This window comes from Mytilus californianus, unplaced genomic scaffold (genome assembly GCF_021869535.1).
Source record: "Mytilus californianus isolate M0D057914Y unplaced genomic scaffold, xbMytCali1.0.p SCAF_1, whole genome shotgun sequence".
Taxonomy (NCBI): Eukaryota; Metazoa; Mollusca; class Bivalvia; order Mytilida; family Mytilidae; genus Mytilus; species Mytilus californianus.
The window spans coordinates 127700691-127721473 of record NW_026262581.1 but is presented as its reverse complement, the minus strand read 5'-3'; the positions used below and the strand labels follow the sequence as shown (position 1 = coordinate 127721473).

Here is a 20783-nt window from a genome sequence, read left to right as displayed (position 1 = left end):
CCTAATTGATGAGATGACAGGCATGTGTTATACCAGTGTTTGTCTCTGAATTTACAGTATTAGAACCCTAATTGATGAGATGACAGGCATGTTTTATACCAGTGTAATTACTTCGGAGCAACGCCATCCTTTTAAATAGTACAAACATACAGCATACTTCATAATACTGCAAAATGTGTTTGTTATTTTAAAGGACATATAAATAGATAAGAAGTTAAAGAAATGCTTTCAACAGATATTTTAAGTGTAGAACGAACCATTATTTGCAGAAATTGTAAAATAGAATATATCATATTATATAACTCTGTCTCATCATCATATCCATTTTCCACACAAATGATATATATAATTGATGAAATAATAATTAATGAATACCAAAATAAAAAAGAATAATTTATTGCACCAGTATGTTCACAATGAAATATACATACATCTGTCTCATAACCCTGATATATATACAATCAACTTATTCTGAAAATAAACAAATATCTCTGATAAATAGCATAATATTTTACAGATTCATCATGGTTATAAAACCGCAATACTTAAATATTTCACAAAGAAATTAAGAATATCAATATGAAGCAGTTGACTATACATTATTTTTGAGGTTTGACAAAAATACTCTCACATTTTTGGTAAATTCATGTCATCAAATGGTCATCAGAGTCTTGCTTATAATTTAAAGTGCATATTTTGTTGAATATAATTTTAAAGGCTTACATATTGAGTTGATGTATCCTTATATCAGTAAAACATCATTACTTTATAAATTAGGCAGTGATATTACAATAAAATCATAATTAATTTACACAGTTTTTACCTTAAAATCAATATCCATTAAATACAATATAAGTCACATTTCAATCTGACTGAGAAATACAGGCAACGGTAGTCATGAAAATTAACAGAAAAAAAGGTAATACATATAGTGTGTTGGACATTGGTTCCTTAAAGCTTGAAAAGAGTTACCTTAAATCTGATTTTTCAAATGGAATCCAAAGAAATACAACTTTAAACACTTAGTAAGTAAGTTACTACTGTTTTGCATCAAAATCATGAAGAGAATTTAAGAAATTACCACATTACTGTATGGATATTGGGATATCATTTTGAAGAATATCCGTAATTCTAATTATTATGGATGAATGCTAATGCCACAGAATACAAAAAACATTAATAAATGAACAATACAAATCTTCCGCTGAAGCATAAATAAGAGTTGTAGTCTTGAATACCTGCTAGAAAATATGGAATGTTAGGGCAACAGCATACTAAATATAAAAGATCTAGCAACAGAAATTCCTTATATCAAATCACCCAATCAAAAAATTTAACTCTTCAACAATATTGAGATTCAGTCATTGAAGTAAGAGTAGGAGTTTGAGCCATGTATTCTGTTTGTAACTGATATGAAGGAATGTCAAACCAACAATATACAAAATATCACATGTTCAACATACATACTTTTTCACAAACACACCATTTAGCATGACTGAGGAGTTGGGGCCTAATATAGTGCAGGATATTGAGATGCATGGATAATAATACAACTGGGTACCAACTATGAATGATGTAATGTGAGGATTTGTTCAGAATTTTTCCTTATCATAAAAATTAGATGTTGATGAATAAAATGCAGGAATGCAAACACCCATATTTTTCTAAACAACATTTGTCGCAAGTCAGAGAAAAAAATATTGTTAAAATTGAAATAATTTAATTACTCCATTTTTACTCTTTTTGGTCCTCTTTTCAAAAACATAAAAATGTTATTAGCCTTTAAATATATTTATCTTCTTTTCCTCAATAATGTTTTCTTTATAGTTGTATTTTTGCTTCAAAGTTTCAAACATTGTGTCTAGACATGATACATTTGTTTTTATAATTCAGAATTTTACATCTAACATATGTTTTGTTTTAGTTGTTAAAATCCTGGTAAAGTATACTTTTTAAAAGATAAGTACCTACCAATAATTGATATAATCTAGCATAAATACAATTAGGTGGTTTCATACTAATGTTTATTGGAAGAATAGATGTTAGGTTGACTCATCAATGTATAATTATAAACATTTATTTTTACATTATATAATAATATGAGCATTTTAAGTAATTTCTTTCTCCATAGGAGGTCTATCTATATTGTTTCTTTTAATTCCTTCTTTAATCCATTCTATCCCTTCATGAACACCATCTCTGGCAAAAATAAAACATAATACAACTACTTAAAGAGGTCAGTATTTATAAAATATGGTCCTTATAAGAAGGTATTATATACATCACACAATAGCACAATATTTCTGACAATGTCAACAGTTCACATTTCATCATTTTAGATGTTATTATGAAACAACACATTACTTTTTCCTCAGTAATAATTAAGATAATAATGACTAAATAAAGTCAGGGATATTGTTAAAGTGCCTACTTTTAGTTAGAAACATTTTTTGTAATATGTCTAACCTATGTCATGAACCTTGTTTATGTGCTTGTCCTAGGTAATGAACCTTGTTTATGTGCTTGTCCTAGGTAATGAACCTTGTTTATGTGCTTGTCCTAGGTCATGAACCTTGTTTATGTGCTTGTCCTAGGTAATGAACCTTTTTTTTTGGCTTGTCCTACGTAATGAACCTTGTTTATGTGGTTGTCCTAGGTAATGAACCTTGTCAGTGGTTGTTATTGTCTATAACCATTTTTAGCATATTTAGTTGTTCATTGCTTATTTTAGTTCTATTGAATTACTTTATGCTTAAGATTCTGGGCAATCTACAGCTCAGTATATGGTGCTATTGCTTGTGTATTTTTGAAGACCCTTTTATGACCTGTATATTTTAATATATGGTTGTTGGGTTATTGTCTCATTCACATTGATTCTACTTTATATTGATTTTGTTCATAGATTTTTTTAAATCATGTATTCTTGCACCAATATAATAAGGTTTTTTCTACAGTTTAAGAAAGGATATGTTTAAATTATTATCTGCCATACTCTCTTGAGGACATTTTGATTTATTATACTTCATGTCAAAATGCCAGATTTTGATTGGTTAATACGAGGGAGACAATTTACTCTATCCTATGGTAAATACTCTATTACCCTACACAGAGACGCTTGATCAAGTGTGCGCTTTATTAAATACGGATGATTGTTATGTACAAGATGTCATAATTTATTACTTTGAATTTGAAATTTAATCGACAGTAATAACAGAACATTCAGTATAATAAATTAAATAACACATATCTGAGAGAGTGATAGAGCAGATTGTTACCCCTCGAAAAGACATTGTCAACCTTGGCTTCAACTCAGTTGACAATGTTTTCTCGGGGTAACAATCTGCTCTATCACCCTCTCAGCCAATGTGTATTAATTAAACAAATGAATATGTAAGTTACCCTTTGAGTGCAGATGTACCAAGAAATTTACATTCTCTGTCTCCAATGAGTTGTGCACTACTGTTGAACACCTTTTTCACTTCTGAAGCTTTCATACAACCCTTAAAATAAAGGAAAATTTCTTTGAACATAAAATTATGATATACAAAACATGTAAATTTTATGCCATAATAGGTCCAAGTACATCATTGTTAGATGAAAGGAAGGACAGATAGACATTGGTATATCATTATACATTCCTTTATTGATGGGGTTAAAATCAAGATAATGCAAGGGTTATTCTCAACAGAAATCTTATATTAGCATTGGGCAATGTAGAAATATATAACATTTATATAATGAAGTTCATTAATTTCTTGCTTAGGAAATATGGGAATCCTAATGAATTGTAATCATTTAATATAACACAGAAAAAAAAATTCAGTTATAATACGAACTCAAACAAAGGATAATATTCCTACATTGGAGGGTTAGCTCTAAAAAATCTCAAGTATACAACAGATAATGTTTTATCATTCTTACATTAGCTGAACATATTTAGTTTTTTATTTACTTATATATACCAACCTCTAGATCTTGTTTATTGGCAAGAATAAGTAATGGTACACCTTTTAACATATCATTTACTATCATTTTATCTGTAATATACATACATTTATCATATACTTGTATAAAATATTACTAAAATTTTACAGTTCAATAACATTTAAAAATATTAAAAGGCTATGAAAGGATTACTAGGTTTATTGATCAGATTCCTAAGAATTTCCTCAGCGGGCTGATAAAGGAACCTTTATTGACTGCTTCCGGAATTTTATCACATGCCTTTCCGTTAATTTCCGTGACGTTTATCACATGCAACTTCGTGCATTTCCGGAAATTTGTTCGAAACGACAACACAGTGCGGAAAACCGCAAGTGATTTAAGACTTTTCACAAAATGGTTGAGGCGCAAATTTCAAACTAAGAACATGATAATTGTTGTGACAAGATAAATAAAATGCTTGTAATATCAATAAAAACAATTAAAGTTAAGAAATTTGTATTTGGTTGTCTGTAATTTATTATTTAAAAATTCTTGGAATGACAAAATTTTAATTAATAGTTCTTGTCTGTATTTCTTCTGTTGAAGTATATGATAAAAAGATAATTACATGTCATTTATCATATCAGACCCTTTATCGGCCCTCGTTCATGATATCAGCCCTCGAGCCTGCGGCTCTTGGGCTGATATCATGACCTAGGGCCGATAAAGGGTCTGATATGAAAAATGCCATGTAATAATCTATACTTAATGACTAAATAATACCACAGTCTAAGAAAGATGCAATATGGTTATATTTTCAAAACATTCTAGGACCATTCAAATTGCATTTTAGTACCGATGCAGCAACACTACAAGGTATTTTTAGATTGGCTTTATTTTTTAAAAGGTTTCCAATCCCTGTATTCGGCTCAACTCAGTTTCGATGCCTTTTTGTTAGACATAAGGATATATATCAATGGAAGCTCAACTTTCAATTATAACTTTCCAGTGACTAATGATCATTGTTAAAGTTATAGAAATATTTCAATGTAATTATGTACTGTGGATTCATTATTTGTTGGATACCATTTTTTTGTGGATTCTGTGGGTACAGGTAAACCATGAAATTAAATGTTCAATGATCTACAGGCTTGTATGCAGACTTTTGTAAAACCATGAAATTAAATGTTCAATGATCTACAGGCTTGTATGCAGACTTTTGCAAAACCAAGAATTCCAGTATCCATGAAAGTACAATTTTTCTTTAATTCATGAAAATGAGTACCCACAAAATAAATGATTCCACAGTACATGATTTATCTTTACATGTTAAGGTTAGCAATTTTACATTTATAGCAAGTTCCCTCTTGTTCAACAGAGGTCAATGTGTCATCTTACAAGCTAACAACAACCTATTATAAAGGCTCTGTGATTACAGCAGATTCAAATATGACACTCTTTTTTATTTTGTAAATGTGTGTGATGGCACAATTAAATTAGCAATGTCAGTTGTATTTTGAGAAAAGACTTGATCAAAACATTCCTTTATGTGAGTGTTTTTTGCTAGGAAATTCAATAAAATCTTTTAAAAAGTAATTCCTTATGAATTTTGACACACTCTTTTGAGAACACACTTAATATAAAAAAATTCAATTCAAGACATCAAATTGTGAAATACAAGTTGTCTACATACACACTTTACACACTTTTTGGAGAACACACTTAATAAAATAAAATTCAATTCAAGACATCAAATTGTGAAATACAAGTTGTCTACATATTTTATAGAGCACACAATATGGGTGTCACATGTGGAGCAGGATCAACTAACCCTTCTGGAGCACCTCAGATCACTCCGTTTTTTTGGTGGGGTTCCTCTTGCTAGATCTTTAGTTCCCTATGATGTATTTTGTATTCTGTTGTCTGTATTTTGGTCTTTTTTTGTTTTGTTTTTTTTTTTGAATGTCATTGTCAGATTTTCATCGACATATCCCTTTATCTTCCGTCTCTCTTTCACAAAATACATCAATAATTAAAAACAACTTTCATCGCAGACGAGATAAACAACTACTGATATATCGTAGGTTCCTGAGAAATTAACAGTAACATGTAAATCTAACAAACATGAAATGAATGGATAGAATTATAGAGTTATGTTTAATATACCAAAAGCTTCTTTTGATTCATCTATTCTGTCTGTGTCTGAAGAATCTATGATGTATATTACTGCATGAGATTCTGCATAATACTGAAAAAAAATATGGTGAACAAATTTTGTAATTAGACCTTCAATACCTTTCTTTTACGAATTGTTATACTATTCAGGAATTTTTACTTACGATTCTTAGTAGGCTAACAATTAAAAATTTTCAGAATTCCAGGACAAATCTGAAGAAACAGTCCAGCTCATTTCATTCCTGTTATCATTCGCATGAATTTAATGTATAATGGGTTGAAACTCAAAATCTATAGTTAATTTCTACAGAAAATATTAAACAGAATCATATTACGAGCTTTGAGTAGAAATTTCATTATAAGGTAAGATTTGTTTGAAAATAACAATTTAAATTAGTTTATTTGATAAAATCCATCATAACAGTAACTTTTGTTTTAGGATTATCAAATACACTTTATGTAACTGAAATACTTCTTAAAAAGTTTCTATTCATTACATTTGTACAAATAATTGAAAATTGATTAATTAATTTGTGAATGATAAAAGTCTATTTCCAGTATTATATCCATATTCAGGACAATTTCCAGTATTATATCCATATTCAGGACAATGTCAATGTCCTGAATATGGACACAATACTGGAAATAGACTTTTATCATTCACAAATTAATTAATCAATTTTAATTATTTGTACAAATGTAATGAATAGAAACTTTTTAAGAAGTATCGTCACAAGTACATGATAATGAGACATAAACCCTGATTTGTACTAGATTGGCATGTGGAGTCAATATTTAACATAGTACCTCACAAGGTAACAGTCAGGTGAGTCAGCTGGTAGACATGTCACGCTAACTATATACATTATAATGACTCTTAATCCTTCAACGTTTGTAATGACTCAGCATTAAATTACACACGACTTCCTACACTACAGGTAAGCATGCTCACAGGAGACCTATAACATATTGAAAGGAGGCCCTAATACTAAGACAGGATTTATGAATCTGTGTTTCAAATTATCGGCTAAATAAAAATTTCAAAGTAAACACACTGATTTTATACTGAAGATGTAGTCAATTAAAAATGTTCAAAGAACTGAATTACTATTAGAAATATAAAATTACTTTATCCCATAATGACTGTAACTCTTCTTGTCCACCAAGATCCCAGAAATTAAGCCGTACTCTTCCAATGTCTATCTTTCCAACTGAAAAAAGTTTACATTCATATACAGACAATATAACATCATTTTTACTTAAAAAACAATTTTTTCCTTTGTGTGTATCATGAACAAAACTATAATAACTAGTAAGTTTTTCTAACAAAGAGTCAGCACATAAAAATTCCTTCCTTTCTAACTAAAATTTTTTTTTAAGTATGAATTTTTTTTTCATTTAAAGAAACTAGATTTATATGAGCTCAATGGTTTCTAAGAACTTTTTTACATCTCACTAATAAATAATTTTACCTGAAAATTCTTATAGTCAAACTACATTGATATACTCAATGATTGAAGTGCACCTGTATACTTCTAACTCTACTCAACATAATGGTGTGATCATTTCAATATAAGCAAAAGATGTTTTTCATTTGCTTCTTTTACTGGTAATCAGAGTAAGAAAGAAATTACTTCATTAATATAAGACTGGCTTTGCCCCAAAGATCAAGATCATCTATTTATTGTTGGTTGTTCCACTAAGTCTGGAAAGTCTTTTAGTAAAAAAAATTCTGTATTTACAACAAAAAGTAGAAAAAAAGTTCCATTCATTACATCTGTATTCTATTGATTTTTAGGGAAAATATGACATCAGCACAAATGTAGCATATTATAACATCAAATGTGAAAGCTGTTGTTTCAAACTATCTAAAGTTTTTTTTTAAGTTTTAGATATAATCTACCTAAACTAACAGTTATATAAATTTATATATTTTTATGTTCCTTACTGTTCAGTCCAACTGTTGCCGTTATTTTTGACAAATTCATTCCTTGATACTTGGAGTTGAACTTTGTTTTGGACTGTTCTAAGTATGTCTGAAAAAATATAACACACCAAGAGGAAAAATAACTGAAACAAGGAGGTTACATATACACAGCACAACATCTTGACCAGGAGATGTGAACAAATCAAAAATGACACTCAACAAACACTATTGTTGCTTTTAACAATAATTTTCTTCACATACATTATATTAACAGGCTGGACTAGTTAATTTCACATACATTATATTAACAGGCTGGACTAGTTAATTTGCACCTGTCTTTTTTATGCCAGATAAAGTGTAATTTATATCCTCTTTTGCCCCTAATAGCTTGGAAACTGTTGCAATAATCCTGAAATCTCCCAATGAATAAAACAGAGGGAAAATTCCAATTTTGTCTAATTGTCTATGTTTACAGTAACAACAGGCATGTTGATAGATCAGCTATGCTTTTTATCCTATATATATCTTTCCTTGTATATTACATTATATTTGCTGTTTAAGCAGTTTAAAATTACCTGTTGTTTCAAGTCTACTTTATGGTACAGAAAAGGCTAACTTATTTCATATACTCACTGATTTTCCTGCATTATCTAAACCAAGAATTAAGACATTGTACTCCTCTTTCTGGAAAAAATATTTCCAATAACCTGACAGCAATGTATACATCTACAAAAGACACACACACATATATCATGTATATATAACAGAACAATTCATATCTACCATCAAAATCATTAATAAATTTCTAAAACAAATTATGATTTTTTAACTTTCATAATCAGTTATGATGATTTTTCAACTGACAACAAAAATGATTTACAGAACACTATACATGTACCAAGTTTACTTTTAGTATATTGTAGATTTTAATCCCATCAAAACATGATTTCGCCAACTATTAAATAATAATATTTGTAAATACATGTTGGTACTATGTATCTGTTATTTATGGATAAGTGTTGAAGGCCTATTCCAACATGGGGTTATATGCTTAATCATCTGACCAAAAAAATCATAAACAAAACTAGTGTGCATATCAAAAACATATATATACTAATAATGCTTCAAATACTGTGTGTACTAGTTCAATTTAAATTAAGTTTTATTAGATATAATTTGAAAACAATGCAATAATTGCTGAACTTGGAAATAGAGAGGTACACAAATGTTACATGTTTAACATGAAGCTTTGATCTTAACTATCTGAACTTCAAAATTCTATTTGCTGTATATTTTACATAACACTGTGGTCCTCTGTAATTAAAAATAAATAAGATTATGTTGATATTTAATACATCTGTAGTACATGTATACACACCTAATTTGATTTATTTTCTATTGATATGTTGTGTCAATGAAATTCCAGTCTGGTTTTTCAGCACTAAGAAATTCAGACTAATTGTACTGGTCAAAAATAACTTTTCACCATGATTTTCTGATCTAAAATAAATACAATGTAAATAAAACATGGATAGATGAGATGTCATGAAGCAAATTCTGGATACTGATCGAAGACTTGTCAAATTTATGGCAAATAAAGTACAATGACAAAACTTTCTACTCTGTGAGAACTACTCTTTAAAAGTAATCTATCTACAATATGTATTGATTACAGGGGTTAAACAATAGTATGGCGAGAGAGGAGTGAGTTGGAAATATTAACTGATGGTGTTTGAACAAGAAACGGGTGAAGCTGTTTCCACTGTGGTATTGTGTATGAATATGTATGAGTGTCTTTAGAAGTCCTTGATTGTACATGTATATATATATAAGTGCTTGCATGGGTTATCCTGGTTCTTGGGTTCAATAGTATGATGATGTCTGATGGAAAGACAAGAAGTTGGTAAGTGATTTTCATACACATTGCCAATCTTGTGCATAGTTTAAGTTACATTGTATGCTAGTGATGATTATTTTAGTGTGTTTAGCAAAGTAGGTACACTAGCTGGTAAGCTCCAGAAGGGACTAGGCCCTGAAAAACGTCCAACAACATGGGTGCTATAAAATTTCTTTCTGGTTTTCCACTATTTTTGGGAGCATACCAAGGATCTGGAAATTTTTCATGAGATTGTAATATTTATTTTAGGACTTGAAATGATTAAAGTGTTTTTATAACACTGATAATTGTTTTAGTCATGTAATTTGGCATGGAATTATTGAATTATGTTACATTTAAATAGTTAAATCTGACCGTTTCTAGACCCTTGGAGTTTATGATTTCACACAAATTTGTTTATCTGTTTGTAGTAAAGTATGATGATAAGTAAAACAAAAATATATAAAATTTGTGTGTTAAAAACCAATAAACCTTTGGGGCTCATCAGGTAGAATTGTTTGGTTGGAGACATACTGAGCAGCTCACTACTGGAGCCTCTAAATCTTGGATGCATATCTGGCTGTACAAGGATCCCAACAGAACAAGGATATTCATGTTTGGGTTCGACAGGTGCTTGGTATAACTGGGCTTTTATATTGATACACATGAAATCAGTAAGAACAAACGTGAGTGAAATTTGAACCTCCATTTTCAGGTTGGAACATCAATAACCCGAAAAACTTCTGAAAAGTGGTTAAAACATTGAAAAGTGATTGATATTATCCGAAAACTCTAAATTATATTGTGCAATACTGCTTACATGATGTCCATTATTAATATGAGGACGAAGTCCTTATTTAAAGTAGACAATTCCATAAAAACAAAAATCAATATACAAATGAACCCAAAATCGTTCAATTTTCCTTTCAATAGACAATATCCCGCATTCGAGCAAGAAATCTTTTCTGGTATTGTTTTTCTCATAAAATATAAGGAAATGGGCATCATATGATTTCCCGCAAATTTGTTGTACCAGAAACTGATTACCAAAAGAATATTGTCAGTTAAACATTGAAAATAAATGTGGTATCATTTTAAAATGATTCTAGTACTTATTCAACATACAATTTTATAGCAAACAAAATGTGTTCTCAGGAGAGACTCACTAGAATCAATCAGGCAGATTATCGTATCTGATAAGGAATTTGTTACACAAAGATAAATAAATAACACATCGACTTTGAATTTATGTCTTTTTATGTAAGGTACAATGTACATATTCAATTATTTCATACTAAATGATTCTTTAATTGAATATGCAAAAACGTTACCTGAAGATAGCGTTTCTTTGATAACATTGAAAATGACTTCATAACTGAAATCCAGATCAACAGGACTAACATCGGAAACGTTTCTATATTTCTATTATATTTTCAAAGGAAATTAAAAATATACTGGGAATTTAAAAAATAATTGATATGGACTTCGTCCTCCCCTACAAAACACATGAATCATATTAAAGACAATGATTTTGAGATCTATATAATGTCACTTTTACAATATTAAAATACAATTCAACTTTAAAAATACAATTTTTGTGTCTTCTTTGCAAGTTCCTGGTATAAAAGTATGGCAGATCTATGCAATAAACTTTCATAAGGTAAATAACTCTATCTTAAAAATTACATCTGCCAACATGACCAAGAAAATCGTTTATCTCTGAAGTTTAATATTGTACTGTATGTAAAAGTGACAAATATCTCAACAATCATCAATATACAATGTAAGCTGCAATAAAACTAAAAATTTCATGTAATATCAATCAGTTTTCAGGTACATGTAATATCAATCAGTTTTCAGGTTAGGCACGTAATGTCTGCATACGATTACGTTGAAAGGTAACAATAACAAATCAAAGCGCGAAAGTGCTGTAATGGCAGTTTATTACAGGTTGTGTGTATTTTTAGTCCAGTTATATCATTATCTTGCATAGTACATTGTACTTATCAGAGGTGGCTTTCAGTATTTAAGATATAGAGTCAGTGGCGGATCCAGAACTTTTCATAAGGGGGGGGGGGCCGCTGACTGACCTAAGGGGGGGCCCGCTGACTGACCTAAAGGGGGGCCCGTTCCAGTCATGCTTCAGTGATTCCTTTATATAATCAACCAAATTTTTCCCACAAAAGGGGGGACCAGGCCCCCCCCCCCCCCCCCCCCCCCTGGATCCGCCTATGAGAGTTCTCTAATGATATTGAACAAGTTTTATGAATGTCATATTCTGAGCACTATATGAAGGCGATTGTTCTCACTTGTTTATGAACTAGTGCATTATGTCCAGTTTGTACCTTTTTTATCTATGTTTATAGTCAAATACTGTTTAAAATAGTTTGGCATTTTCTTTTTATTAATAAGTAAATGTTATCAACTGTATTTTATTCAACTTTGCTTTGCAAATGTGGTTTGTTACTGGTAAGTACAATGTATGGATGATAGTTGTTTCATTGGCAATCATAACACATCACCTTATTTATATAATGATCTATATTCAACGACCTCAGGTACAAAAAAAATGTATGTAACTAAACTATGATGGGAAACCTTTGACCTCTTTCTTTTATATAAACTTTTGATTTGGTACCATAGAACTATGTAGAATAAATGTACATTACAACATGTCAACTCTTTCAATGACAATACTTTTTTTAGAAACTATAACTCCAAGCAAAATTATATTTCCAAGTATAAAGTAATTTATGAATGAAACAAGAGTGCACACGCTGAAATGTCTCGTCTTCTTTACTAATCATTGATATTATGTTGATAGTCCTAAATATAAAGCTTTATTACAACTGTCACATAAACTTAACATTAACCAAGTAAACTAAACATTGACCAATGAACCAAGAAAATGAGGTCAAGGTCAGATGAACCATGCTAGGCAGGCATGTACAGCTAACAATTCTTCCATACAACAAATATAGTTGACCTATTGCTTATAGTTTAAGAAAAACAGACCAAAACACAAAAACTTAAAACTGAGCAATGAACCTTGAAAATGAGGTCAAGGTAAAAAAAAACCTGCGTGACTGACAAATAGATCATAAAATATTTCCATACACCAAATATAGTATTAGAAAAAAAGACCAAAACTCAAAAACTTAACTTTGACCACTGAACCATGAAAATGAGGTCAAGGTCAGATGACACCTGCTAGCTAGACATGTACACCTAACAATCATTCCATACACCAAATATAGTAGACCTATTGCATACAGTATAAGAAAAACAGACCAAAACACAAAACTTAACTATAACCACTGAACCATGAAAATGAGGTCAAGGTCAGATGACACCTGCCAGTTGGACATGTACACCTTACAGTCCTTTCATACACCGAATATACTAGACCTATTGCTTATAGTATCTGAGATATGGACTTGACCACCAAAACTTAACCTTGTTCACTGATCCATGAAATGAGGTCGAGGTCAAGTGAAAACTGCCAGTTGGACAGTCCTTCCATACACCGAATATACTAGACCTATTGCTTATAGTATCTGAGATATGGACTTGACCACCAAAACTTAAACTTGTTCACTGATCCATGAAATGAGGTCGAGGTCAAGTGAAAACTGTCTGAAGGGCATGAGGACCTTGCAAGGTACGCACATACTAAATATAGTTATCCTATTACTTATAATAAGAGAGAATTTAACATTACAAAAAATCTTAACTTTTTTTTCTAGTAGTCACTGAACCATTAAAATGAGGTCAAGGACATTGGACATGTGACTGACGGAAACTTCGTAACATGAGGCATCCATATACAAAGTATGAAGCATCCAGTCCTTCCACCTTCTAAAATATAAAGCTTTTAAGAAGTTGGCTAACGCCGCCACCGGATCACTATCCCTATGTCGAGCTTTCTGCGACAAAAGTCGCAGGCTCAACAAAAAGGAGTTCTTAATTAAGAAATAAACTGATTCGCTGAGCGCAGCTGGATACACCCGCAGAGGTCCAACCCTGAACAGTTGGGGCAAAAATGGACACAACATTCAAGCTTGATACAGGTCTGAATTTGGATTGTAATTTAATATTTGACATATTATAGTTTCTGAATAAATGTAGTCAAAGAACTTGAAATCGGTTATATGAATTGAATTTATATTCAATCTAAGATTTCTTGCTGTTGTGCAATACACTGTGCTGTTGCGCAATACTTAATAAATCTGTTGCCAGACTATAAACAAATAAAGTTCAATTTCTTCTCAATGTCATATTTGAAATTTATGAAAATCAATAGGGAGATTACATCAATAGCTATAAATAATTCACCAAAGTTTCATGCGAACTGCTTAAAGCATTTTTGAGTTGTTGTCCAAAAACTGGAAAATCACCCCTTTTTTAATGAATAAAACCCCATAACTCAGAAATGTAAAATCTAAAATTTATAATATTCTAAAGGGAGCTTAAGGATTGATAATTTAGTCTTAGATGCAAGATTTTTTTATCAGTTGTTAGTGGATTTGAACTAGCTGTCAGTAAATGCGAGTACTCTCAGATCTGTACTTGGTGTCTTTTTGTTGTTTGGATGTACAACTACCCGGCCACGTCCACTTGTATTTGTATTTATCCATCTGATGAGTTAAGCCTCTTTCAACTGATTTTTATAGTTCGTTCTTATATTGTACTGTTACACCACTGTCCCAGGTTAGGGGGTGGGTTGGGATCCCGCTAACATGTTTAACCCCGCCACATTCTGTCTGTACATGTATGTGCCTGTCCCAAGTCAGGAGCCTGTAATACAGTGGTTGTTGTTTGTTCATGTGTTGCATATTGTTATTCGTTCATTTTTTGTACATAAATTAGGCCGTTAGTTTTCTTGTTTGAATTGTTTTACATTGTCATTTCGGGGCCTTTTATAGCTCACTGTGCGGTATGTGCTTTGCTCATTGTTGAAGGCCGTACTGTGACCTATAGCTGTTAATTTCTGTGTCATTTGGTCTCTTGTGGAGAGTTGTCTCATTGGCAATCATACCACATCCTCTTTTTTATATTTACATCAACAGATATAAACAATTCACCAAAGTCAAGGTGAGACAACAAAACTTAGTTGTAAGATCTCTGAAATTTTTTACACGGTACAAGTTTTTCTAATTGTTGGAGATTGTACGGTGACAGTAACACCTGTAACTGCTTAACCCATTTCTTATGCACTTTGGTTCGATAAACTCACTGAATATCATACCACATCTCCTTATTTTTATATGCATTACAATTTACATGTGCATGTAATTGTAAATAATATTTATATATATATATATATATCAGAACAAACTTCATTGCGTCACTTTTATTTATGCATCCTTTGGCACAATACAAGTTGTAAAATTACACAACATAAAACAACTAAATGTTATTTCAGATGAAAGTTTTGTTTCAGTTCCATTCATAGGATTTATTAGAATTTTGTATGTTTTGCCAAGTCCAATAATTAGCTCTATGTGCACGTGTTAATTGGAGACTTTTCTATCCCGTATAAGAGTTTTGGAACTAATTCTGTTTCTTTTTTTGAAAAAAGTGAGCAAACAAATCTTGCACATTTAAACCTTTGTCTGCCATCACACTGTCACCTGGATCACATAATTGAACTATTCTACATCTTTCAAATATTTCACAGTCACTGGTACAACCAACATATGCATTAGAGACATAGTTGACTAAACCACCAGGTGTCGAACATACAGGTATTTTCAGTGTTTCTGTTTTTATATGATGAAAAGGTTGCCTGAGCTCTAGGAGCTTTAGGTTTTATCTTGGGATATTCTGTGCTGTCAATAATAATCCAAGTTGTAGGAAACTTTAAATTGAAGTTGGATGGCGAAAAATACCTGACTAAACCACTAAATGGCCAAGTGTTAGCCTCACACCACTGTTTAGACATAAGAACAATCCATGTTTACACAATATTCTTAACACTAGTTTCAATCTAGAATCTAGACAGTTCAAAGTTGGTTGTATAATGCCTCAATTTCATCAAAGTCATAAAAAAACTGATTTTCAAATGACACCCTATCAATTTGAAAATATATGTATCTCAAACAATGTGCTGCTGGACCAAGTGTGGTCAAAACAAATAAAAATTTAGTATACAACTCTAAACCGGTATAAAAATGCATGGCTGTGTCACATGTCTTCATTTCAAAATTCTCTGCTGAAAATATAGGCATTGATGGTGTTTGCTTAATTCCATCTGTGAAGCTCAACAGTCTCTGTATGGTGGGTTTGCGCCCTGAAAAAGGTTATAAAACATTAGTTTTTTGATAATTAAATGAACTTCCATTAGCAATGCATACTTTGTACTACCTGGCAAAATATTAACTAGATTTATTCATTACAATCTGGATAAAACTATGTAAGCCTGATTCAATGTACATCAAAATGTATGTTATGTAAATCCAAAGGACAAACAATGAGAGTCGTATGCAACAAACATACATTGTTTGTACCTAAATATCTATAATATAGATGAGAGCATGTCATTGTTTTGTTCCTGTTAACATTGTCATTGATATTTTTCAAGAAAGTCTATGAGGCATAGCTTATGCATTCCTGTCATTACTACATTAGCATAATTACTGCTAAAATAATTCTCAGTATGATATACCTCTTGTAAGAAATCATTATAATTGTAGCAAGCACCAAAAAATCTCAAACAGATCACACTGAATCGTAATCCAAAAAATTATGATGTCTTCAATTAACCACCCCCTTTTATTCTAAAACGATAATTGCGGTTGTAAACAGACTTTGGTTTATTCGCATGGCGATTACATATATAACTATATATTTTAAAAAGAAAATAGAGTTTTACCATGAATAGTTTCCTGCACGTAGTCTTTTTCAGTAAAATGTGCCTTGCAAACAACAGCTGATTGAGACGGACTCCACGATTTCATCCTGTTCTCGTCCAATCTGCGTATGGGCCTTGGCATTGATCCAACTTTTCCTTCTTTTTAAGTCATTTGGAAATGCATGTCCTCCTCTTAAATGACATCCAGGTACACAACAACAAGTACTTGGCATCGTTAATTAAAAATGCAACTGTAATAGTTGCATAGTGCAGAAACCGGAAGTTGAAGAACAGGATCGGCTACCACGGCGCCACCTATTCAGGAACGATAATTTGCTACTTTATATAACTGCGAAATAACAATAACGTTAGACGGGTTTAACGTGCATAAACAGAAATGCGCTTTAAATTGTATAATATAATTCATGTTCAGTCGACCTTTAATTATTATATCAACGACTGAAATGATTTATAAACATCTAGATTGCAGATAACACTCGAAATTAACCCGACCTCTTTCCACACGGAATTCAAATAATTCTAGTTTGTCAATCGGTTGACTGCTTATAAGGCCAAAATAAATTAATAGTGTGTTTCCTATTTCATCTTCAAAAAAATTAGGTAGGGTAGGTAGGTAAAACATTTTATTTTATGAAAACATTTTTTTTTTTTTTTATTGATGGGTCGACAGCAGAAAAAAGTTCCAAATCAAATAGTTTGATGTGCGGGCTTCTCTGATATTTAGAAAAGTAATTAAATCTACAGCTTTTTTAATTTTCTGTTTTAATTCTGCGTCAGAAATATGAAAATAAACTTTAATGAAAATTTTATGCATTTCATTGGTCGTAAAAAGAAAAGTGTATGTTCTTCACGATTAATTATCTTAAACCAAAAATGGCAGTGAAAAATCTGGCATGGTATGTTATTATGTTGATCCTCGTTGAACCTAAAAATGTAAATGTCACACAGGGTATACATATGGAAGCAGATTCGTACCCTTGAAAAAACTGTGAACCGATGCTAAGCAGCAGATAATTATGATTTTTTTAGGGTTAATACTCTGCCCTTGCACCCTCTTTATTTAATATACAGATGTGTTTTGATGTTTGACAAAATGTGATGGTGATTGAAGATTGGGTGGTTCTGACAATATTAAAATTCCAGGTTTTGAGAAGAGTGAGAATGTGAAATCTTTGTCTTATTAATGATGGTAGTAATGCCTGTTACCGTCAGGCGTCAAATGGTCATTTTTGGCTACCGTTAGCGTCAAATTGGTTAAAATTTTACCTTAATTCATCAAAATATCCTTATCCTGATTCTTCAGAGATTTGTATACTATAGGTCTCATAATTTTTTGGAAAAATTTTTACGTGATTCGTCAAAATCAGTCAATTTTTTAACCGTCTAAAAGAAAGTGTACATTTTATCGTCATGCACCAAAAATTACCGTTAACGTCGTTTGGCAAGATTTTTTAGCGTTATTCTGTCTACATATGATTGTTCTGCCTAACAGAAGTTCCACTGGAAACTTTGTTATAACCAATGTCATAATATCTGTTCCTGTTGGAACAAATATTCTATACCATTCATTCCGTTAGGAACATATACTGTAATATTTATTCCAGTGGAAATAATATTCCAGAACACTTTTTCCATTTGGAACTTCTATTTCGTGACAATTCGTCGTGAAGGTACCTCATTAATCTACTGGTCAAATAAATTGCAGATGTAAATATGACAGGATTTTTTCCCTTTTCTTGTATAAATTGTTATGGGACCAGCCAGAGAAATAAAAAAGAATAAAAGTAGACATGGTGCTGGGGCAGATTCATTTATAAATGAATATGAATCATACACCATGTCTGCCTACTGGAGAAAGCTTCTGAAGTTTCATCTTTCTCGTTCCACATTGTCTGTTCCCTTGCCATCATAAACTAAAAAGCATTAACAGCCGTTTATGTTGCGTCCTGGGCACAATTCTGTACAACATTCGTAAGAGCATGTTTTACAACAAAAGCTGGATTGATTTTAGCAGTTTTTACTATAAAATTGTTAGTCAATTTACCGACAGTTACAGTCTGTCCAACCTGAAACGATTCCGACTGTTGCCGCGGGTCCAAAGAAGCACAGGTACAAGACGAGATTTAGTTAATATATGTATATATACTGAATAGACTTCATTATATATACAAATATTTAAAAAATCTCGCTTGTAAAGGCTGTTCAAAGTGCGTCAACTTCGAATTTTTTTCGTCTATAGGTCCGCTTGATTTTCTTCAAAAAGATTCATCATATCGTAATTATCCGGATTCGATGTCATTATATTTTGCGTGCATGTGATCACATTTCGCATATTTGACAGCTAATACGCTACACGGTTGCCGAAAAACCATGCTTGTTTATTTAAAATCTTGGTCCTTGAAACGCTTTACTTATCAATATTTGTCGTTATTATCAAACGCTTTGAAGATTTATAGTATTCTAAACGAATAATCGGATCCGGACAGACTGACAAATCCGGATTTTGAATTTTTATTTTATTTTTGTCAATAAAATGTTTAGGGTCGGCGTCTGAAACGGAGGTAGGGTCGGGAAACCGGAAACACACCATTTATTTATTTTGGCCTAATGTAAAATACAAATATATCAAAAGTTTTTAAAACTAACAAAACACAATGATCGTTTCTCTATTTCCCAATGTAAATGAAATGAAACAAAAAACATTTTATATCACAATAAGAAGAGGAGAGAATCAACATTTTCTGGATCTACTTGGAGCTTAATGACCCCCCCACGTAGATAAGTTGGATATCGCGGAAAGAAAGATTAACACGGCAACCAGAAAGGCATTAAAGCACTGCCTTTAAAAAGATATTGTTACGTTAGACACTAATTGCCGAAATGTTAGGTCGTAGCCAGAGCCTTTAATTTTAAATTTATCAGGTAGTGTTTTGAGGTCTCCTTCAGTAATATTTTGTTTCTTTGCCATGTTTGTAGTCCAAAGAATTATGACGTCTTGCAAGGCTATTTTAATTTTTTTTTCTGTGACGCCTTCCATTTGGACTACCATGTTTGCTGTGTAAATAAAATTTCACTTTTTTTTAAATGAAGTAAGATTTAAGTTATGTTGATATATTTCTCCAGCTTGTATATTTTAGAATTTGATATCGTATTTACGGTAAAAATAGAGCAGAAATTATTCTGTTGTTGCAGAGACATGTATGATGTATGATGTATATGTCTCTGGTTGTTGACATGACGTGTACTCATCTCATGTGAGTAAAGTAGGTTAAGGTTTCTTCGTCTATCTTAAAAAAAATTAATATCTATATTGTAGTTCAATATGGGGACGAGACATTTACATGCTGCGCATTCTTGGTAGAAAAAGAAATGCTTTTCACTTAAAAGAGTAAAAATACTTTTTAACAGCACTGTCATTGAAGTAAAAGTCCGATAGTTCCAAATGAACAAAACCGAACGTTTCCGCTACAAATAAAGTTCAGTGCGTATCAGGGTAAATTACTAAATAATTCCGGAAAGCAATTTTTTTCAACTGCACAATTAATATATTGTCCACATCAGGTATCACGATGTCACGCTCAATGACTAGACAGCTCTCAAAAGCGCTATCTACAAGCAGCCTATTGCCTACAAACTCTGTAACCCATAACAGACCATATAACTTGAACAAACAAAAAGCTCTAGATAAAAAGCATCAGTGACAATTGCCACCGTGAGCATATCAAATATGAAATGAAAGCAGGCAAAAACTTTGTCCTTACATATAGTACAGCGGCATATGAGCTAGCAAAAACATCTATTATGGATATCTTAAATTCAAAGGAATTTAGTGACCCTTATACTATCCAAACACAAACTGGCATAGACAACTCAAACTCAATCATAGATCATTGCTACAAAGTTTTCAATAGAAAAAAAACAACGGTCATCCTGGAAATCAGTTAAAATTCACAATAAACTGCTACAATTCCACCAATATAATGACCGTAAATGGAAATCATGTAGAT

The 20783-nt window shown here is 31.5% G+C and overlaps 1 protein-coding gene across 3 annotated transcripts; it reads right to left on the bottom strand.

Annotated features, from left to right (window-relative positions):
• Positions 1-380: 380 nt before the first annotated feature.
• On the bottom strand, positions 381-20222 carry LOC127733817 (ADP-ribosylation factor-related protein 1-like). Of its 3 annotated transcripts, none has more exons than XM_052243210.1 (9): positions 20175-20222; positions 9405-9526; positions 8660-8752; positions 8048-8135; positions 7228-7310; positions 6091-6172; positions 3967-4037; positions 3400-3500; positions 381-2199 (listed from the first exon to the last, which is right to left on the bottom strand). In XM_052243210.1, the coding sequence occupies exons 3-9, from the start codon at positions 8750-8752 to the stop codon at positions 2109-2111; spliced, it is 609 nt and encodes a 202-aa protein (XP_052099170.1). In that variant the 5' UTR covers positions 9405-9526; positions 20175-20222; the 3' UTR covers positions 381-2108. The 3 variants fall into 3 exon arrangements, with proteins under 3 accessions (XP_052099170.1, XP_052099180.1, XP_052099188.1); XM_052243220.1 differs by having other exon boundaries at positions 20118-20181; XM_052243228.1 differs by lacking the exon at positions 20175-20222 and adding an exon at positions 19933-20044.
• Positions 20223-20783: the final 561 nt, after the last annotated feature.